Below are 22,407 nucleotides of genomic sequence, written 5' to 3' on the forward strand. Positions count from 1 at the left end.
GTGTGAGCTGGAGGGAAAGTTCATGATTGTCAACAAAGAAAGATGATAATGAAAATGGAATACTGTACCTTAAGCATTCATTTCCCATTTGTAGTTTTAATCCCCAATCTTACTTTAGCTCAAGCCCAATGCCCATGGAATGCACAGAGAGTGTGATTTCACCATTTTAACAACGTTTTTATTGAAATAAAATTGGATTTAGTCGTAAAAAAAAACGTGAACAAGTTTTCTCCCAGGGTACAATATTTTTACAAACAAAGAAATGGATAAAACAAAAACAGAAGCAAAATGAAAATGTCTCGTCAAAATGGGGATAACTGCAGCTTTAAATACAGCTGAACACAAGCAACATGGAACACTGAACTGCAATGCCTCCTGGGTACTCTAGTGTAGCAAACATTATGACGCTCACTTGAAGCATGACAATAACAGTACTACCTCCTGTATTCAAATGTGTGTGTGAGTGTGTGTGTGTGTGTGTGTGTGTGTGTGTGTGTGTGTGTGTGTGTGTGTGTGTGTGTGTGTGTGTGTGTGTTTGTGTGTGTAATTTGATTGTTAGGGAATTTTGTTGGTGAATGCAGGCATCACTAACAAGGACAACTGAGTGGCTCAGTTACTCACAGAAAATGAATGTTCTCCATTTGAGTAGAAATCACACACAGAACATGTTGCAATCAGAACAAACACATGATGAGTAAAACAAAAAATACAACAACAGCAAACATAGTTTGTTATTCACATATGTACAACTTGCATATTACTACATCATACGATTGTCTCCAAATCATTTAAAGAGGCCATACGAACAAAGCAATCTTGTTTTTTTGGTATACTCTCCAACAGATACTACTGCAAAACGCAATCAATCTCGGTCTCCTGTTCTTTCTTTTCAGAGCCTCTCGTTTCACAGTGGATGTGACATTATTCACAGCTTGCCGGGGCCTCAAGTCCATTACTCATAAAGGTGCCATACCACACTACTTATGAGCATGAATTTAACCACCCCACATATGTACGTTAAATAAAGCAAGGCACTCTCTGTGTACAGGCGAGCGGGGCTGGAATTACCTGCCATTAATCTGTGCAAACAATTGACTTAAGCCCCAGTAAATGAAGAGTCCTTTTTCAATGGCCTGACAGGATGTGCAGTGGCAGGCTTCACAATAACACAAGGTGTCTGAAAGGACCTTCCCTTGTCGTTAAGTGTGCTTTTCTTTTTTTATATGTCTTCTTTGCTTCCCTGCCCCCTCTCCCTTCTTTCCCCTTGGCTATCTACCCTTTGGTGAAAGGTTTTAATTATTTGGAAGTGAAAACATAAAAAAAGTGCAGTTAGGCCAAGATTGTACTATCCAGCGGTAGCCAACAGACAATAAAAATGTCTGAGGAATTCACCCGCACTTTGTCACACTCAAATGAACAAACTCAGTGTGAAAGGAAATAGAATCCTGCCATAAAGAGAGACTTTAAAACCAAATTATTTCTCTAAACACATTAAAATATACGGAATGACTCTGTGTGGGGCAGTGTAGGTGCCCAACCAAATATATGCCTCCTGTAAAATAAACACAACACAAAAACATAAGCTCCTTCATTTAAAAAACATAAGCTCCTTCATTTAAACCCCCTCAAAAGGTTGAGATAAAATTAAATATTTCCTTCTTAGCGTGAAAGTGTAGTGAGTCCATTTTAAGGTGAGGATTTTTTTAAAATGACAAACATAAACATAACAAAAAATAAAAATGAGAGATGAAAAGGCAAGCCTGCCCTGATTTGGGAAAGGTAGTGGCGTGATCGCTGTGAGAGAATGAGTGATCAGTGCAGCTTTGGTAGCAAATCTCTGTGATTCAGTCCCATCTCTACCAAACCTCATCGGTCCACATAATGTTCCTGTTGTACCCTGCTGTGGGGAAGTAGTCGCCTACCTGTTTGTTGCTGTATTTCGGCGGGTTTGCCTTGTAGCTGTAATCCGAATATTGATCGGAGCCTGTAGAGTTGTTGTCACCTGTGCCCACAAAGGTGTTGGTGGCGGGCAGGTCCTGAACGGCTTGGTGCTTCTTGGAGGCAGAGGGGGACTGGGGCTGCAGCTGGATGGAGGGCAGTGGGGAGTTGGAGCGGTAGTGTCTGCCCAGGTCGGGGCTGCCCGGGGGGTAGTTGAGGGGCAGGTGGATCCGGGGACTGTCATTGACACTATCGTTTATGAGGTTGAAGTTGAGGCCCTTCTGGAGGCTGGCCTCTTCGTCCTCCTCCAGTGGCTTGGTGGGCTTGGGCACCTTGCCTTTCTTGCTCTTTTTGCCCTTGCCATTCTTGGGCCCTGCTTTGGGGGCATACAGGTCCTTGCTCTCCTTCTTGCCCGCCTGGTAGCCGCTCTTGGTGTCCTTCTGCATGCGATGACGGATCACCACCACCACCACGATGACCAGGATGACTCCGGCGATGCCCGCTAGGCTGCCATACAGGATGTTGCTGCGCTGGGCCAGCGCATAGTTGGGGTCCCCGGCAATGTCTCTGTCCAGAGGAGTGTAGAGGCTGTGACCCACCAGAGACTCGATCAGGGTGATGTTGCCCATGGTCTCATTGACGAAGATGTGGACCAGGGCGGTGGTGTGGCGTGGTGGCTTGCCTTTGTCGCTCACCTTCACCACCAGACGGTGGAGCCCGTTGTGCTTGCGGGTGAACTCCTGGGCCAGGGTGATCTCCCCATTGTTGGGCGAGATGTGAAACAGTCCGTAGGGGTTCCCGCCAGTAATGCTGAAGACCAGCTCGGAGTTGGGTCCCGTGTCAATGTCTTCGGCCTCCACCACTTCAATGCGTGTCTCGGGGGTCGTGAGAGGTGGGAGGTACTTGTAGGAGGAGTTAGAGGGCTTGGTGACGTAGGGGGAGTTATCGTTCTCGTCCAAGACGTTGATGGTCACACCCACGTAGGAGGACCTGGGAGGGTCACCGGCGTCCACAGCCCTGAGGCGGAAAGTGTATGTGCTCTCCTTCTCACGGTCAAAGGATATGCTGGAGAGGATAGTACCTGTGCCATTCTGGATGACAAACTTGCCATTGTCGGGCTCCACCGAGAGTCGCACCATGGCGTTCTCGCCCTTATCTGCGTCGATGACCGTCACCATGCCAACAGGGCTGAGCGGAGGCATGTTCTCCAAGACGGAGAAGCTGTAGCCACTCAACATGAACTTGGGGTCGTTGTCGTTACGGTCCAGCACCTTGACCACCACCGTGGCCGTCCCCCTCAGGCTAGGCGAGCCCTTATCGGCTGCCGCCACGTGGAACTCGTACTGCTCCCTGTGCTCACGGTCCAGCGTATTCCTCACGTGCACCTCTCCCGTTTTGGGGTCGATCTCAAAGAGCCCCTTAGTGGTCGAGTCCATGATGATGCTGTAGGTCAGCTCTGCGTTGGACCCACTGTCCGCGTCTGTGGCCACCACATCCAGGACCTTATCACCTGGCTGATTCTCCTCTGCAAAGTCCACCTCAAACAGATTGGGGGAGAAGACAGGGGCATTGTCATTCATGTCGGTGACTTGCACCTTCAGGGAGTTTGTGCTGGACAGTGCAGGGTTACCGGAGTCCACCGCTACTATTTCAATCCTGTAGTCCTTGATGCGCTCGTAGTCTAGCAGGGTCGTGGTCTGCAGGAAGTATTTCCTCTTGCGGTCGTTGGCTGACTCGCTGGCGGGCCGCAGCTGGAAGGGGACGTCCCCGGCCACCACACAGGTGACCACAGCATTCTCCCCTTCATCACGATCCGACACCTGCACCAGGGCTACAGCTGTGCCGATGGGCATGTCCTCTGAGATGTTGGCCACACCGTCGTGGTGGGTGACCAGGCCGATGCCACGGATCTCGATGGCGGGTGCATTATCGTTCTGGTCCTTGACGTTGATGGTCACCAGGACTTTGGAGCTCTTCGAGTTGGGGCCGCGATCCTTGGCCACCACGAAGAACTTGAGGAAGCTCTCCTCCTCTCGGTCCACCAGCCCCTTGACGTAGATGATCCCTGTGGAGCGGTCAATGCGTAGCAACCTCTGGACGGCATCGGAGGCCTGGTGCAGGCTATAGTCGATCTCCCCGTTGGTACCCATGTCAGCGTCGTTGGCTTTCACCTGGACACACGCACACACACAAACACATAAAAGATTAGCCTTTAGCTTCTGCAACCTACCGTTTACAAAACCACGAAACAATTGTATTCCCCGTAATTTATGTAAATGCCTCTAAATTCACTCCTAGATTGTATCAACGCCTTGATTCTCCTCATAGCTCAAGTTCATGCTCTGTGTCATGCATAATGACTATCAAAACTAAGCATGCGCAGCCCCACATAAACATCTAGAGATTGTCACATGGGTCATTGGCAGTTAATGGGGAAATGACTGAGAGTGTTAATGTTCCTCCCATTATCAAAAGGCCCTTGTTCCTACAGGGGTCAATAGGAGGAGATAGAGTGACAGAGATTGGTGGCAACGGATTGACTTGGCCCTGCCTCTGTACTCCTTGCCAAAACAAGAAACTTCCCATAAGCTTCTGAGAACAGCCTTCCATTAATACATTAGGAAACAAGCCATCTCCATAATCTACACATGGGGGAATATCAACTCAGTGAGTTTGGTTATAAGGATCCTAATATATTTTATTGAATTATAGGCCCATGATTACACAGTATAAATAGAGGTGTCTGTGAGTAGATCTGGTGTAAATGGACTGGGAAAATGAGCGAGGTATCATTTAGAATGGAGGTAAACTGTCGGACCCAACCTTACAGTGTCACTCTGACACTTTACCACCTGACACACCAAAATCCATTTCTGTCATCTTTCTAACATTACTCATCCTTAAACACACCTTGCAAAACACCGTATCACTTACCCCATATGATAGTCAAATAGAATGCCCCAGCACTCCCATTACCGAGCCATGCATGACTTAATGTGACTCAGACATCAGATTATCCATGGGGTTTATTGGTATTAATGCTCTATGTGACTCATTCCATTTCATCCTCCACAGAAACCCCAGGATGCATTTCACTTAACAGGCATTTGGAGAGAATTCCTTTGAGAAAGCAGAAATGCTTGATTGACACGTCTGACCTGTTTAAGTCGTCAAATTAGACTATTTTTCTACCCTTGCCGTTCATTTGCCACTGCTCCCTTAGCAAGATCATGAAGGGAGAAAACACTATTTGAAAACATCTTGAACGCATGGACTAACTGTTGACTGAGAGATTAACAGTATTTATACACATTTTATGCCTGGACACTTCGTCTCAAATTGCTCCTGGAACCCGGCCAACTGTAGGGCTCGCCTTATCGGCTGTGTCGCACTGCAATCCAATATGCCATTCTCAGAACCTGTCAATAATTCACTAGTGTTTTGTAAAACCGGTGGTTAAAGTGACAGTAGGAAGAGGAAGAAAAATCCATTTGCTGAGGAGAATATGATTTGATTCCATCGTTTCCTAAACCTTAACCCTGTTGTTTTGTATCGGTGCCCAGGCCCCATGGGAAATAGGGGGCCTAATGTAATGAGGGTGCTTGTCAAGTGGAGTTTGAGGGCTCTTTGGATCGTAGTGTTAGCTAGTTTACCAGTTCCTTTCACCGTCTCTTCACCAGATATAAATTGAGAAGTATAAATATGGTGTGGGGAGTTGAATAGCTGAACCACAAAGTCTGAGTTTAAAGATTCACTTAGTTACTCTAAGTGAATCTACTTCATTGCGCTTTTGACCGAAACAAATGGCCCCACAGCATGAAACGGCAGTTATTTTCATGTGTAAAAATGCTCTGAGAGAGGGAGAGAGATATAAACTTTGTGACTGAGTCTATGAGTGTATCTCTATCTAACTGCAAGTCACTCTGGAAAAAAGTGTCTGCTAAATGACTAAAATGTTCAAAAAAATCTTAAAAGAAATGTAAAGTATATAGAATCTCTGTATGTACTGTACTGTAGGTATCTCTGTGTTTAGTACCTGCAAGACTGAGTGTCCCACAGGGCTGTTCTCAGCCAGCTCAGCCTCATAGTGGCTCCTCTCAAACTTGGGTGCGTTGTCGTTCTGGTCGGTGACGGTCACCCTCAGCAGGGCGCTGCTGGCTCGCGGTGGTGTGCCCCCGTCCACCACACGGATGTTGAGATCGTACGAGTCTTTCTGCTCGCGGTCCAGGTTGCCCATGACGATGAGCTGCGGCTGCTTCTCGTCTGTGTCCTCGGCCACCTGCAGGCTGAAGAGCTGGTCGGCGTCTGGCCCGGCGCTGAGCGAGTACTCGGCCACGCCGTTGTGGCCCGAGTCCTTGTCGCTGGCCATGGGGATGGAGAAGAGCGCCCCGATGTGTGTGTTCTCTGGGATGGACAGCATGAGGATGGGCGAGGTGAACTGGGGTGTGTTGTCATTGACGTCCTGCACCTCGATGCGGCCCTCGATCAGTCGCGGTCCCTGGCCCTGCTTCAGGTCCGTGATGGACACCTCGAACTCCAGGAAGCACTTGTCGCCCTCGAGCAGGTTGCGGCAGTCCCGCAGTGTCTCACGGTCGATGGGGACCTCTGTGGTGTAAATGTCTCCCGTCTTGCCGTCCACGCGCAGGTAAGGGGTGCCCACCTCCAGCTTGTACAGGTGGCCTGAGTCGGGCAGGCCCTCGTCCGATGCCAGGCTGCCGATCAACGTGTTGGGCGGCTGCTCCTCGAGCATCCGGTAGAGAATGTCAGTGGGATCGGCGGCACAGCAAACCAGAAGCATGGCGGCCAACACCAGCGTGGCATCCCACCTCAGCACCATCACTCCGCTTGACTGGAAACGCATCGGTCTGCAAGAAAGAAAATGACAAAGACAAACAAACATGATTAGAAATGGCCTCACTCATCTTCTAGAAAGGTCCGGACAACTTTTAAAGACACTTGGGTAACTCTCCGGGATTTATGACAGGTCTCGTTTTAATTTATTGCATTCTTTTTTACACGAGACACTTAATGTGTCTGAAACAATTACTTGAGTGAGATGTCTGTTTCGCGAGAGTTCGAGCCATGTCCAATCCATAAAACGGACTCAACCTTGTATCTCTGCCAGGTACTTCAATGACATATGCAGCAGTAGACTAAGGGGACAGATAAGGATTCCACTGCCACTGTTGCCTACCTCCTCCTGCTAATTCTGGACATTGACAACATTAGGTGTCCTTCAGCTATTCCAAGGCTACCAGCTCACAGCTCACTAATTTGGACTTTGAAACTGAATATGCCACTAAAAGGCAGCAACTAGGAAAATCATACGTGGGGGCAAATCCCAGGGGTTTTGTTTTTCAGCACCGATGATATCACAACGAAAAGCAACCCAATCAAGTCCTAATTGAACACACGGTAATTTACACACAAAGCAACTCTCCTTTTGATTCTTAACCTCTTTCCTCCTTTATTAATTACCTCTCTGTTTCAGCACATTGCTTTGATCCCCATTTCCCCACTTCCCTGTTCTCCCCTGGCTCTAATTCACTTCACTGTATATGTTCTCTGCGTGTGGAGAGTCTCATGCTCGCTGTAACCGGGGAAAGGAGACAGGTCTGCGGGGGTTAATCTGTGGAGTTTTCCACATCCTTGTTTTTGAAAGGATGCCTTCTAATCATCCCCCCAATCCCCATCCTTCTCCTCAGATGATCTGTAGGGTCTAGCATGCTGAATAAAGAAAGGAAGAATGATTTGCCTTCTCTTCCTCCTCATCTTCCTCAGCCTCCTCTTTGTATATATAGGTGCCTGTGTGTGTGTGTGTGAGCGTGTGCGTACACCATTGAGAAGATAAGAGAGGAGGAAAATAAACCTTCCTTTCCTGGAAGTCTGGTCCCCTGGAGTATAAGGGGCTCTTTAATGAGGCAAAATAATAAGAGAGAGAAAGAGAGACAGAGAGACATGGAGTGAGACAGAGAGAGAGAAAGAGAAAGAGAGATAAACACACTCATATCAGGAGGGAGCAGTTGTTTGTTCCGTGTGACGCTCATTGAGATGAGAAATATTACACACCATGCCTAAACATATATGTGCACACACACTCACTTTTTCTCACACACACGTGCACGCGCGCACACACACACACACACACACACACACACACACACACACACACACACACACACACACACAATAAATGACATATGGGCTTCTCTAGCATATACCAACAGAACACTCCTCATACCCAGGCAGGAGAGATGTACTAATGAGGCTGCTGAGGAACAGGGGCTCCACTCTATGATTGAGGGTGAGCAAGTGGGAGAGAGACTCATTTCTGTAGTCTAATTCTGGGTCTGCAAATGACAGCTCCTCTTTTCCCCTGATGACACTCACACAGGCAGAATTATAAAGTGTGTGTTCAGTTTGTGTGTGTGGTAGAGTGTGTGTTTGTGTGTGCGTTAGAGTGTGGAGGGCTTTTCAGAGGTGCAAAATACCTCCCCCCTGGCCTCAGGCTTACCTCTCCACCTCTCAGCAGGTCAGGTATTTCACAACTCTGAAGAGGCCAGGGAGAACAGGCTGCATTGAATTCATTCTGTACTGTTGGTGGGAAAAACACTGAGGTCCACTAAAAACCCATCCAACCTACTGACCTCATCGTGGAACTGCTTAGTGAAAACCTGGTGACAGAGATCAAGCTAGAAAGATCATTTATCATCACGCCACTGTAACAGAGGTGTGTACATACCCATGTCTTAGATATTAAATATCATATTATGCAATAGTAGAAGTGTGTGAGGATCTGTGTGTATTGTTGTGTGTTGTTAGATGTAATTGCACTGTTGGAGCTTAGAAACACAAGCATTTCACTTCCCCCGCAATAACATCTGCTAAATGTGTATGTGACCAATAACATATGCTAAATATGTGTATGTGACCAATAACATATGCTAAATATGTGTATGTGACCAATAACATATGCTAAATGTGTGTATGTGACCAATAACATATGCTAAATATGTGTATGTGACCAATAACATTTGCTAAATATGTGTATGTGACCAATAACGTTTGATTTGACTGGTTTCATTATGATGGATGGTGCTCAGGGGCAGTGAGAGACTCGCATTGAGTCCCAAATGGCACCCTATTCCTTATATAGTGGTATGGGCACTGGTGGGTACTGGTCAAAAGAAGTGTACTACATAGGGAATAGGGTGCCATTTGGAATGCAGTCTCTGTGCTACTGGCCGGGGGGCCTTGGAGACAGTCTGGAGAAGCCGTGCTCCAGCAACAGGAACCCACTTGTTCTTCACATCCTATGTCAGAGGAAGGCCCTAAAAATGATCAAAGACTCCAGCCACCCTAGTCATAGACCGTTCTCTCTGCTACCGCACGGCAAGCGGTACCGGAGCGCCAAGTCTAGGTCCAAAAGGCTTCTTAACAGCTTCTACCCCCAAGCCATAATCAAATGGCTACCCAGACTATTTATATTGACTCCCCCCTTTTTACTCTTCTGCTACCCTCTGTTCATCATATATGCATAGTCACTTTACCGCTACCTACATGTACATATTACCTCAATTATCTCAACTAACCGGTGCCCCCGCACATTGACTCTGTACCGGTACACGCTGTATAAAGCCTCGCTACTGTTATTTTATTATTTTTAATGTTAATTATTTGTTGTTTTTCTATTTTTGTCTTGTTTTCATTTTTTGTTTACTTTAGTTTATTTAGTAAAATACTTTCTTAACACTTATTTTTTCTTTTAAAAATTGTTGGTTAAAGGGCTTGTAAGTAAGCATTTCACTGTAAGGTCTACCTGTTGTATTCGACACATGTGAGAACCAAAATAAAAAGTAAAAATAAAAATGTGATTTGATCCTTCCCCACACCTCTGGACTCTCACTGGAACAGTCTCACTCAACTGTGAATGTGTGTCAGGGAGTGAGGGTGCATGTTTGTATGTGAACGGCAGCAGAGTCAGGGAGCTGTTGAGGCTCGAGCACAGAGGAGAAGAGCAGAGCAACATCGCTAGTGTGTGCTCTGAGAGAGAGAGAGAGAGAGAGAGAGAGAGAGAGAGAGAGAGAGAGAGAGAGAGAGAGAGTGAGCGAGAGAGAGAGAGAGAGAGAGAGAGAAAGAAAGAAAGACAGAAAGAGAGAGAGAAAGACAGAAAGACAGAAAGAGAGAGAAGGTTCGTGTGTGTGTGTGTGTGTGTGTGTGTGTGTGTGTGTGTGTGTGTGCGTGCGTGCGTGTGCGTGTGCATGTGTGTGTGAGTGACTGGTCGAACTGAGTGGCCTGGCAAAGAGGTTGACATTGAGATGGAAATGAAACACCCTGGTGGCTCTGAGTGGCAGGGCCCCTTAACGACTCCCAACGTTTACAAAACACTCCAGACTTAAGAAAGTCACATCTACATCTGGCACCTGGCATTGCCTTAACCCACCTCCCCATTACCCCTTAACTCCTACCCCTTTCAGCCTTCCTGGAAAGGGGAGTGAGGGGACACTCCGACCAGTGTCCAGACAAGCAACGGCAGACAATAGAGGATATATTTGAATGACAATGGGCCGTCAACACAGCTTTATTCAGTGCCTTATCTGTCAACATTAGTAGTCCAGGATTTAGGGGACAAGGGGTCCGATTTATGGCGACAACGCTTTTCGGCTACTAAATCAACAGGGGCCAGCCCTCCCGACCTTCCTCATCAGCAGTGCTGGGGAGATGTGTGTGAGCGACGTAAGAATTCGAAAGAGAACAACGCGAGCGAGAGCACTCTGCTGTCGTAGAATACCTTGGAAACTAGTAGCTTCCTTGTTCCTTCTCACCACACCCACTTGATTCTGTCAACTTTAAACGGTATTTAAACCAATAGATGTCAGAATAAAAAGGCATTGACTTGTAAACTGTGTATTGTACTGCGTAAGACAGGCTGTTTTCTTTATGCTCCACAACCATTACTGCTTTCATATTTCTCTGTCTGTTCCTGCCACCCACACTTGCCCTACACCTGTGATGCTGTGTCCTCTGCTAGAATACTTGCTGCACGCTAAATCCTGCTCACAAAGACCCATTACAAATCCCCTCATTGTACATCTCGCTCTCTCTCTCTCTCTCTCTCCATACACTCTTTCTCCCTCCCTCCCTTCTTCGCTACCCCTCTCTGGCTCTCTCGTTCACGTTCTCCCTCATGTACTCCCTCTCTCTCTCTCTGTATCTCCAACTCCATCCCTCCTTCAGTTTCCTTTGCTCTCCTCCCTCCCTCCTCTCATCTTTCCCTCTCCCTCTTTTCTCTGGGTGAGCATTGTGCTTCCACACTGAGAGAGGTTAACAGATTTAACAGGCTAATTGCTATTCTGAGGCCTCCCCGCTGACACGGCGCACAACCGTTGTATTAAGGTTTTAACTCAAACCCGTGGCTAGGAATTCATCATCCTAACCCCCCAGCAACCTTCCTTCAACCAGCCAGCTAGCTACCAGACCTGGATTCAAATACTATTTGAAATTATTTCAAATAGACCTACTTTACATGCCTGACTGAGCTTGTTTGGCTTAATGGACCAACAGAATAGTTCCAAAAATGTTAACCCAGGTACATCTAAAACTCTAGAGCAAACGCCAACGTATTTGAAAGATTTCAAATAGTATTTGAACCCAGGTCTGCTAACTACACGACGGTATACTCCACAACAAGCCAAAGCAACACTAGGCTCTGCCAACTACAGTCAAGCCTTAATAAAGCGACACAAAAGCAGTTGTGTAAGAAACAGCGATACACGCACAGCAGGCCGACCATGGCGACGCCGCTGCATCACGGTAGCAAGAAACTGTACACACACTTCACTCAAGCCCTCATTGGAATGTGCATAAGGCTGAACAATTCAAGAATCTAATTACACAGCGGCATTTATGGAGGTTAAGAAGTGTCATAGTTCCAGACGTGCTGGAGGAAGGTTTGACTCTATGAGAGAGCACTGGACGATGGCATCTGCCCCTCCCTGGTTAATGTGTAACCTCACAATACAGGGCCTGTTACTGCACTATACAAGACTCGCCTACCAACTCCTCATAAGATCTCAAGGCAAACAAAAGGTTAGCCTATTTGTTTTAGAACTTGTTGTACTCCAAAACTCAGCAGTAGCACGACAGCAACTGTTATTACCTAGTTAACAACATAAGTAGAGGAACCCCCCCCCCCCCCCCCCCCTCACCAACACACACACAGCCCATACACACACGGCTCTCCCAGCCAATCAAGCACATTCTTTACCATCTTATTAATTAGTGAGTTTTCCCATCATGTATAAACCACATAGTACCAATCACACAGAACATGACTCTTTGCATTTTTTATACACTGGCTTTTCAACTGTTCAGGTTTGAAGGGATCTATTGCATAAGCACTTTGGACATCTAAATCTATCACAGACACACATATTATTTGGCTCCATTGTCAGAATTGAGGAGCACATTGAACAGCCTCCTGCTACTGCTCTCTATTGCCACAATACAAGAAACTGGCCTGGAGTGCCTATGGATGGAGGAGGGTGGGAGGGCGGGTTAAGGTGAGAGGGGCTGGTGAGCAAGTCCTAAAGCCAGACAGAACCCAACCTTGGATGGCCCATCCATCCAGCCAGGTCATTGTCCAGCACAATCGCCCCCATTCTCTTCCCCGCTCTGGGGACTGCTAGACGGGGGCTTCTCACCATGCTATATGGGTGGTCCCTTACCCAAGGGATTACTTTAACGATTTCATTCAACCCAATTGTTTGGCCCAGATCACTCTCTCCCCTCTATTGGGAAGCAGGCAAACTGTTGCTGGTTGCCTGTCTGCTAGCCTGTGTGCCAGACTATGCCGGTCAAAGAGGCAGACCATAGGGTGATAGCACCACCGAGCCACGGCTGGCTGCTTAGGGCGAATGGAGACTAAAGTGCTCCACTACACCACCCACTGGTGCTGGCTGGCAGAGATATGGCGTGCTAGGATGATGTACAGTGAGACACAACATGCTGGGACTATCTGTGGGGCTGCTGGTGGGAACGCACTGCAAAAAATATCAGGAACAAGGTAACGGACGTGTTGATCAGACGCTGTTTCTTGTGCTGTGGCAGAGACACTGTATTGGGCTGGAAGACTCTCGTCTCGGTGAGCAGGACACTGAATCCTCTCTATCTTCCTTTAGTCTAGCCTAGGAGATAAACTGCAGTGAGAATGATTGTGGTCGAACCGCTCCAACTGACTGCTCTTTGCCAATGCACTAGCTAGCACCATCTCCAGAGAGAAAACGAGGTGTTCTCTCGCTCCGGTCAATGATATACAAATACCAGAGCTACGGCAAATTTGTTTGATCTCCATAATTCGGCTGCCTCCTTGGATCAAACCAAGGTGCAACAACATCTAGCCTCTCAACCAGACAGAGCGGTCACTCCCCTCTGCATATCGTCTGACACCATGCCACCTTGTCTTCAATTGAGCACAACACGCCGTATAAACACGTAGGGATTATCCCACAGATGGCAGATGGAACTACTCTCTACTTATATATTACAAGATAAGACCTAGTAAAATATCAGACGTCATGGCGTGAGCTCCTTGAAAACATATGTATTTACAGTTGCTGGAGTCAAAATGAATGCAATGGTTATATCCATATGTAACCTACATGGTCTAATTCTGGCCAATTACCATGCAGGAAAACATCCTCTTGTTTCCTGGCTGCGGTGGCAACACACCTATTTGGAAGTCACTTTCCCTAAATTGGAATAGGATTTAATGAACCCAAAACATGCTGTGGAAATGCATCATTTCAAGCATAGACAATTATCCACACCCATTCTCACGAGGTCTATGGTAGACGGCTAAGACCTTTAATAAAAAAATAAAAAAATGCCATTTCAACTTTTCAGAATTTTAATGAAGGCATCTGTGAACCTGTTGACTCAGATCATTAATTTAACATACAAATGTGCATAGTCTACACAACAAGTCCTATTTAATTTTCGAGTTTATCTCGACATTCCCTGCTCATTCGCCGCATTGTACAATTGAAATCTGACCATGACGCGGATTTGGAGGAGAATGAATTGGAAAGACAAGCTACTTCATAAAATCAAATCAAATGTTATTGGTCACACACACACATATTTTGCAGATGTTATTGCGTGTGTAGCGAAATGTTTGTGTTCCTAGCTCCAATAGTGCAGTAATACCTAACAATACAAAACAATACACACACGTGTAAAAGTAAAATAATGGAATTAAGAAATATATAAATGAAACAACAGACACAGGAAGCCTTTTCGCTTATGGAAAACGGTCACATGTAAACTAGCCTATCTCTAGTAGGCTGACAATTCTTCAAGGCCAATAGGCTACAGTACACAGCTGAATCATGTAGCAGGCTGCTGTCACATAATAAGCACAAACAACTAAAGCCGACTCTTTTAAAATACCAAACTTAATGAAAATACTCACGATTCAATGGGGCAAGATTGTGCTGATCTTGACATACGCAGTAAAACACACCGAATAAACGAGGAGCTTGAAACGACCCGCAGAATCCCCTCCGCGCGTGACATTAAAGTATCCGCCATTGTGTAGATAATTAACCCCAGTGCATAACTCAAACTGCATGGAACCCGGTGGGCTGACTGTAACCAATCACTCCACTGACCTGCGTTACTCTGTTGCTTGTGAGTATGCAAAATGAACGGAGTAGTCCACAATAGTGTGCTTGACCAATCTACAGTAGGCCTAGGCCTCTACCCGTTTAAAATACAGCAACACATTTTGTCCACGTTTTTTTTGACACATTTTCTGGTAGGCTATGTAAGCAACGTAAAATAGAAACGCTTTGTCAGCATCAATTCGATTTTAATTGCATGAACCCCGTATGTAAATGAATAAGACGAGTGGAGGCGCTTGGCATTTTACCAGAGGGGAAGGAATCGTGGTGCTTTGACTGAAGCTCCTTAATAAACCCAAAACCTTTCTCCCCCTAATGCTTGCTTCATCAGTCACTAGCCTACGCCGGACTACAATTTACAGGATTGTGTAAATTGTCGTTGGCTAGGCCTACTACAGAGCAGTTTTTGTCGGTGATGGCCTACGTTTAGAGTTTAGACTATTTATTTGAAGGGCTTAAATGGAATGCAGCAGCCTGTTGCCAATTGGGAAGGGCTCTGCAATAGCCAAGCGGGTCATCAAGTTCATGAACGCTTATCGGGAAAACACTATTCAAGAGTTGTATTTTTTTAAATTACATATGAGAATTAAGAAAAATAGATATAGACCAGTATTATTATGTGGCGAGGAGATGAGGTAATTGCATGCATTAATAGAATGGTGTGTCTTTGCGCCCTCAATCTCCCTATATAACACTTTATGAAAAGCATTCTAAGAGATAGGCGATTCAGAGGTGCGAGTTTCATCTTTATGGTTTCATGTGTACCGCATCATCACCATCCTGCCTAGCAGGTTAGACGCCTCCGTGGAAGGAGACAGCTTGGAACGGGAGAAGCCAGAAAGACCGGATTTCGCAGTAATGTCACAGCCAAGTGAGGCTGTCATGAAAAGGCTACGGCTGCCGATTCAGAGAGCTGTCCATCATTGATCCTACTTTTAAAAATAGCTGATATAGTTCAGATATTGCCATTTAGTTATAACTATAACATATTGGCCGTCGATAAAAACTCCTAGGCTAAAATAAGAGGGAATATTAATTTAAAAGGTACTGTACAGTAAGGCATTTGCAAAGACTCAGCTACAGGTGATACAAGCGCGTCTAATAGGGGGCTGTATTGGAAGGGCGTATTGGCTACCCATATGACTGTTTTATAAATTACATTAGGTGACTATTTAAAAAAAAAAGTCCTTATTCGGCAATTCGTGGCGAATTTACAATCAATCTACTTTAGCCTATAGGCCTATTGCTGGGTATTATGTCCTGATATATTGTAATGGTAATATTCTATTGATTAGGCTATTTATGACCTTACTATTAGCCTATTACATTCAACTCATATGCCTATTTGCCTCGGTTGGGCTGAAGTATACACACAAAAAAAGACATCATTAGGAAAATAATACATATTTGATTCAAATATTCCTCACTGGAAGTCCTTATAAAAATCGGTTTTCGTGAACCCAGAGAGAGATATTTCGTTGGGAGCTTTAGCTAATTTATGGCGTATATGGAAAGGACATTTTGAGGGTGGACGGGGTAAGCGCACCGTCGCTCATAGAGAAATCAACACCAGTAGGCTAGTGTAAGGAAAAACATCTAACATCGGTAGTCATCAGTGGAAAGATCATGCGGTGAATATCAACCACCGACACACAAGTCCACGGTCGGAAAGCAAACAACAAGTGTTCAACCTCGGAATGAAACGGACCGAAATCCTCATACGTTTGTGGAGCATTTAGTTCTACCTATCCCCCAGTCGGCATTATAATGCTACATTTCCCAATGAAATGGAACATACACAATATCGGACCTGCATATGATGTAATAATGTATTGAGCGTAATGGATCGCATAGCCTACCCAAGGGACTGGTAGGTTATGAAAGGCAGGTGACGGACACAATATTGAACTATCAAAATCAGGAAATTATAATATGTAAGATTCGAGAATATTTTGTTGGCTCCACTCGTATGTGAATCATAATATGTGCGTGTTTACGGTCAATAAAGCCATCATATGAGCGCTGAGTCGTGACAGTGAAGTTCATAGCCTACCTTGGATGGAGGAGAACTCCTCAGTAGCCTATCCCAGTTCTGAGCGCTTCAGCCGGGCTAGAAGCTTCGATCCCTCTCCTCTCCTGAACGAAGCCACTTCAGCCCTCAATATCTCCCCACAAGTAGGAATCCACAATACATGAACAACGCACTCCCCGTGATAAAAAAAACCCAACAACAAACAATCCACTTGATCAGCCGACGACGGTTAGCCTATTCCTTCAAATCCAATGACGGTCCCCCTGATGTCAAATCGAGTGCGTTAATTGCCGGCAGAAAACAACTTGGTGACCAGAAGCGCTGCACATCAGATTGTTGTCCCCTCCTCGGATACGGAAACAACCATATATAGTACGTCTCCGGACCAGTTTTATAGCAGCATCCTGTGCTTAGTTTGGAACATTCTCACCAGCTGCTAAGCTAATCCTCAATATGTTCCCGTAGCAGAGGGTTCCAGAGTAAAAAAAACAAAAACAATATACTATATGTCCATTAGTTGCCAGCGTTTTGGTCCTCTGTCAGTCACCCTCTGTACAGCTACACAACTATGGGCTGCCTCGGGATCGTTCGCTCCACCGCTCACCGCGCGACTGCACGTTGTGTGTGTGAGAGTGAAGTGATTTCAAAATGATTCTCTCTCTCTCTCTCTCTCTCTCTCTCTCTCTCTCTCTCTTTCTTTCTTTCTTTCTCTCTCTCTCTCTCTCTCTCTCTCTCTCTCTCTCTCTCTCTCTCTCTCTCTCTCTCTCTCTCTCTCTCTCTCTCACACACACACACACATACATACACAAACAGCAAAAAAGGTGGAGCGAAGCAAGTTCCATTTATGTAGATTTCCTAACATTATTTTTCTCACATAAGCCTACATTTTAGAAATCTCTCACTCACTGTTTGATATATATATGTATATATACATAGAGAGATACTAATAATACACTATATATATATATATATATATATATATATATATATAGAGAGAGAGAGAGAGAGAGAGAGAGAGAGAGAGAGAGAGAGAGATATTGATCCGCTCATTGATCCGCTCATTGGTTCTATCATTCTGGATATTCCGCCTTCATCTCGGGCCATGATGAACTCTTTTGACAGATGGCTGGCTATAGGTTATGTTATGTGGGGAACACATATTCCAGCATTGACACTGTTTCTATCATTCGTTTTAGGCAGTGGAACAATAACGTTTTAAAGGTGAAATTATCGTAATGCTTTGTACATTATAAAATGCAAATAGCATACACTTCGTGACTTCCTTTTATACCGTAACGTTTTTGAATATTTTTGAAAAATCGTCCTCAACAACATTATAGGCAATAGTCATGTCAACTAGATCCAAGCAAGAACATAGCCTACGTGCTTGGGCTTTATCCTTTTGCTTATTTGATCGTACCTCTCTCACTTCCAAAATGTGAAGACTGCTCTAATTCACAGAGTATACAGGTATCAGGTTGGTGCGTAACACGCTGTTTTAAGATGAGCTCGAAAACAGAGCGCAGCAGGAGTTAGTTGTTCTTGTAGCGCGCGCCACCTGCAGGACCAAATGGGAATGATGTATGAAAATCTGACAGTTCAGGTGTAACGAGTCATAGCAAGTAAAAACTCAAAACTACCAGTGGAATTACCTCGACTGAGACTCAAAATCATTGGAGCCTACAATTATCAATCCTATTTCATAGAAATGAAAATATTTTTCAGTGATAATTAAATCACATATAAATAAATGTAGGCTATTATTAATACAATACTTTTATTTTAGCACTACCAAAAAATACACACAGTCCCATGTATGACCATAGAGGTGTCATTCTTGTGTCTAACAGTTTGTAAATTGACCTTTAAAGGTAAATCAAAGTAACTGGGGGCAAGATAGGTATGCCTTCCAATATGACAAGAAGTCAAGCAAGCAATACAATCCCAATTCATGAAAGAGGACCATATAAATAGTACTTTATTCATTAGTTCCTGGTGCTTTTAAAATATATATATATTTTAAAAGTTTGCCTTAATCTCCTCTCATAAAAAAATAGGCATTTGCTAAGTAAAAAAACATTTGTTGAAGCTCGGTCAGATAGAAGTTTCAGACATCCTCTGACACCTTGTAGAGTTCATTTCCAAGCATTACAGACTTCAATTAACCCCACACAAGAGAAGGCCACTGGAAAAACCTCTCCCCCACAACCTCATCTGTTCCCCTATGGGCTCTAGTCCTGATTGTGTTCTAAGTTTAATAAAATGTTCAACTCTCTAGTACTGTGCAGCTTCACTGGAAATTAAGTAGAAAGGAAATCCACCGCAAATGGATCAATAAGGTGATTAAAGAAGGTGTAATGGCATGAGTCTCCATCATGAGTCTCCATCATGAGTCTCCATCATAAGTATCCATCATGAGTCTCCATCATAGGTATCTATCATGAGTCTCCATCATGAGTCTCCATCATGAGTCTCCATCATAAGTCTCCATCATGAGTCTCCATCATAAGTATCCATCATGAGTCTCCATCATGAGTCTCCATCATGAGTCTCCATCATGAGTCTCCATCATGAGTCTTCATCATGAGTCTCCATCATGAGTCTCCATCATGAGTCTCCATCATGAGTCTCCATCATGAGTCTCCATCATAAGTATCCATCATGAGTCTCCATCATGAGTCTCCATCATGAGTCTCCATCATGAGTCTCCATCATAAGTATCCATCATGAGTCTCCATCATGAGTCTCCATCGTGAGTCTCCATCATGAGTCTCCATCATGAGTCTCCATCATGAGTCTCCATCATGAGTCTCCATCATGAGTCTTCATCATGAGTCTCCATCATGAGTCTCCATCATGAGTCTCCATCATAAGTATCCATCATTAGTCTCCATTATGAGTCTCCATCATGAGTCTCCATCATGAGTCTCCATCATAAGTGTCCATTATGAGTCTCCATCATGAGTCTCCATCATGAGTCTCCATCATAAGTATCCATCTTGAGTCTCCATCATGAGTCTCCATCATGAGTCTCCATCATGAGTCTCCATCATGAGTCTCCATCATAAGAATCCATCATGAGTCTCCATCATAGGTATCTATCACGAGTCTCCATCATGAGTCTCCAACATGAGTCTCCATCATGAGTCTCCATCATAAGTATCCATTATCAGTCTCAATCATGAGTCTCCATCATGAGTCTCCATCATGAGTCTCCATCATGAGTTTCCATCATAAGTATCCATCATGAGTCTCCATCATAGGTATCTATCGTGAGTCTCCATCATGAGTCTCCATCATGAGTCTCCATCATGAGTATCCATCATTAGTCTCCATCATGAGTCTCCATCATGAGTCTCCATCATAGGTATCTATCATGAGTCTCCATCATGAGTCTCCATCATGAGTCTCCATCATAAGTCTCCATCATGAGTCTCCATCATAAGTATCCATCATGAGTCTCCATCATAGGTATCTATCATGAGTCTCCATCATGAGTCTCCATCATGAGTCTCCATCATATGAGGCAATCATTGAGAGGCACGGCGAGAGTATTTCAGTCTGAAAGTAATTTTATCAGAACTCTAAACTACCTAGGTCCGTTCACAGCCAAAGAAACCTTTCAAGTTCTAGCACCTTCTTTCCCCTAAGAGTGTACGGAGAGACGACGTGACCGCGTGTGTTTAACATTCACTAGAAATGGCATTGCAGTGACACGGCACAGAGAACGGATTGGGCTGCTTTTCCCAGCACTAAGGTGAACATTTGTCCATTTCGAAGCGCGGCAGGCTTAAGTGTTCTGACAGCGCTGGAGTCATGCATGTGGAGAAAGCCACATCCTGCAGGATGGGACTGCACTAATGAGGTGTAGACCTCTAGACTTACTTTAAAAGATTGGACCGCAAACAGACACACGCTCCAACGTTTCCGAGCAAGCTCTGTGGGTTGCACAGTTTTTCCTGGGTTTCGTTCAAAGCAGCGACATCAAACTCAAAGCATACCCCTTTCTCTCTTCATATACAAGACAATTTCGGTCACAACGCATGTTGCATAATATGCTGCCACGGACACAGTATTCCTGGTAACCTCCTTTTTGGTATGGGGCGGAAGAAGCGCCCGTGTAGGAGATTTGAATCAGTGGAGAAAACAGGCTAATTTAGCACTGGCCGCTAAGATAACAGGCTTCATCAGCTTATCACAGAACAAACAACCATCCAACCTGATCCCCAGATACTCCAGAGTTATTAAGTCAAACAAGGGGATGAATTATTCATTGTGGTAATGACATACACACATTCTAACCCCTCCCTCCCTCCCTCCCTCCCTCCCTCCCTCCCTCCCTCCCTCCCTCCCTCCCTCCCTCCCTCCCTCCCTCCCTCCCTCCCTCCCTCCCTCCCTCCCTCCCTCCCTCCCTCTCTCTCTCTCTCTCTCTCTCTCTCTCTCTCTCTCTCTCTCTCTCTCTCTCTCTCCTTCAAGCAAGCATGCACATGGACACACGGAAACACACACACACACACGTACACTATGTCTGAATCCCAAATCACCCTTCCCCTCGACCCTCTGCCCTCCATTCGTGCCCGTCCCAAAGCTGAGGGAGTGAAAATTATTGAGGATGTAGCGACTAATTTGACCCTCGATAGCCACTTCGGCCATGCCACCAACGTTTTAGGTTTCAGAGCGAAGGGCTATCCCGACACGCATCACGATATGTTTGGAGTTTGCACAATTTAATATGAAATAATGATATGTTTGGACTAAGCACAATGTAATACAAAATAATGATATGTTTGGACTAAACACAATTCAATCCAAAATAATTATATGTTTGGAGTTTGCACAGTTTAATACAAAATAATGATATGTTTGTACTAAGCACAATTTAATACAATAATGGAGAGGCAGGTCTAATTGTAAACCACATGCATTTGTTTATATCTGATTTCAAGAAATGACACACGTAACTTATGAAATAGCCTATACGTCAAATTAAATGTTTAACTGTTACTGAGGTTTATGTTTTGCAAAATGACAGGGGGGATTTGTTCATTTGAATTTCATTTTATCATTTAAAAGTGGAATATTAATTTACATCATTCAAGTCACGAATGTGTCCTGAAGACGATGGGTTTGTTGATCCCCCCCCGCCACTCTCTGGATGTTACCCTCTCACACACACACACACACACACACACACACACACACACACACACACACACACACACACACACACACACACACACACACACACTGACCAACACTCACACAATCAGAGCTGGGCACGTTAGCTTAACCTCTAGACGTTCTTATTGCGCACCTTATAGGAGAGAGGTGGGGGGCTTTGTGAACAAGATACAGTGTTAGAAGGTTTAATAAATGCTTTACTGAGGCATTATAGCTAATCAATAACTACAGAGTGCATTCAGAATGGCCTGTTCTCTCAAGCATAATCACAGACGGATTGTTAGACAGAGCCCTCTGCTCGCAATCCCCCTGTGGCAGTGGTACGAATCCTGATTCATTGTTGTTTTTGGTGCCCCTTGTGGACAAATCACTGTGTTGTAAATACAAGGCTACTTACTTATACCTAACCCTGATCACTTACTAACTTACTTACATCTAACCCTGATCACTTACTAACTTACTTACACCTAACCCTGATCACTTACTAACTTACTTATACCTAACCCTGATCACTTACTAACTTACATTTACTAATTTACTAACTTACTTATACCTAACTCTGATCATTTACTA

At 44.9% G+C, this 22,407-nt stretch overlaps 1 protein-coding gene across 3 annotated transcripts in view; it reads right to left on the reverse strand.

Annotated features, from left to right (window-relative positions):
* LOC139366436 (protocadherin-1-like) overlaps window positions 1-17,459 on the reverse strand; it is a 293,748-nt gene extending 276,289 nt beyond the window's left edge. For 2 of the 3 annotated variants that reach the window (XM_071103916.1, XM_071103919.1), the window contains exons 1-3: window positions 14,411-14,513; window positions 5,975-6,803; window positions 1,923-4,109 (exon numbers count right to left, since the gene is read on the reverse strand). In XM_071103916.1, the coding sequence (XP_070960017.1) occupies window positions 1,923-4,109; window positions 5,975-6,803; window positions 14,411-14,445 (3,051 nt within the window). In that variant the 5' untranslated portion in view covers window positions 14,446-14,513. Of the gene's footprint in view, window positions 1-1,922; window positions 4,110-5,974; window positions 6,804-14,410; window positions 14,514-16,674 lie in introns of those variants that run through there. The other variant, XM_071103918.1, reaches the window with a different exon arrangement.
* Between the last annotated feature and the right edge of the window lie 4,948 nt (window positions 17,460-22,407).

The sequence above is a fragment of the Oncorhynchus clarkii genome, chromosome 14, assembly GCF_045791955.1.
Source record: "Oncorhynchus clarkii lewisi isolate Uvic-CL-2024 chromosome 14, UVic_Ocla_1.0, whole genome shotgun sequence".
In the NCBI taxonomy this organism is placed as follows: Eukaryota; Metazoa; Chordata; class Actinopteri; order Salmoniformes; family Salmonidae; genus Oncorhynchus; species Oncorhynchus clarkii.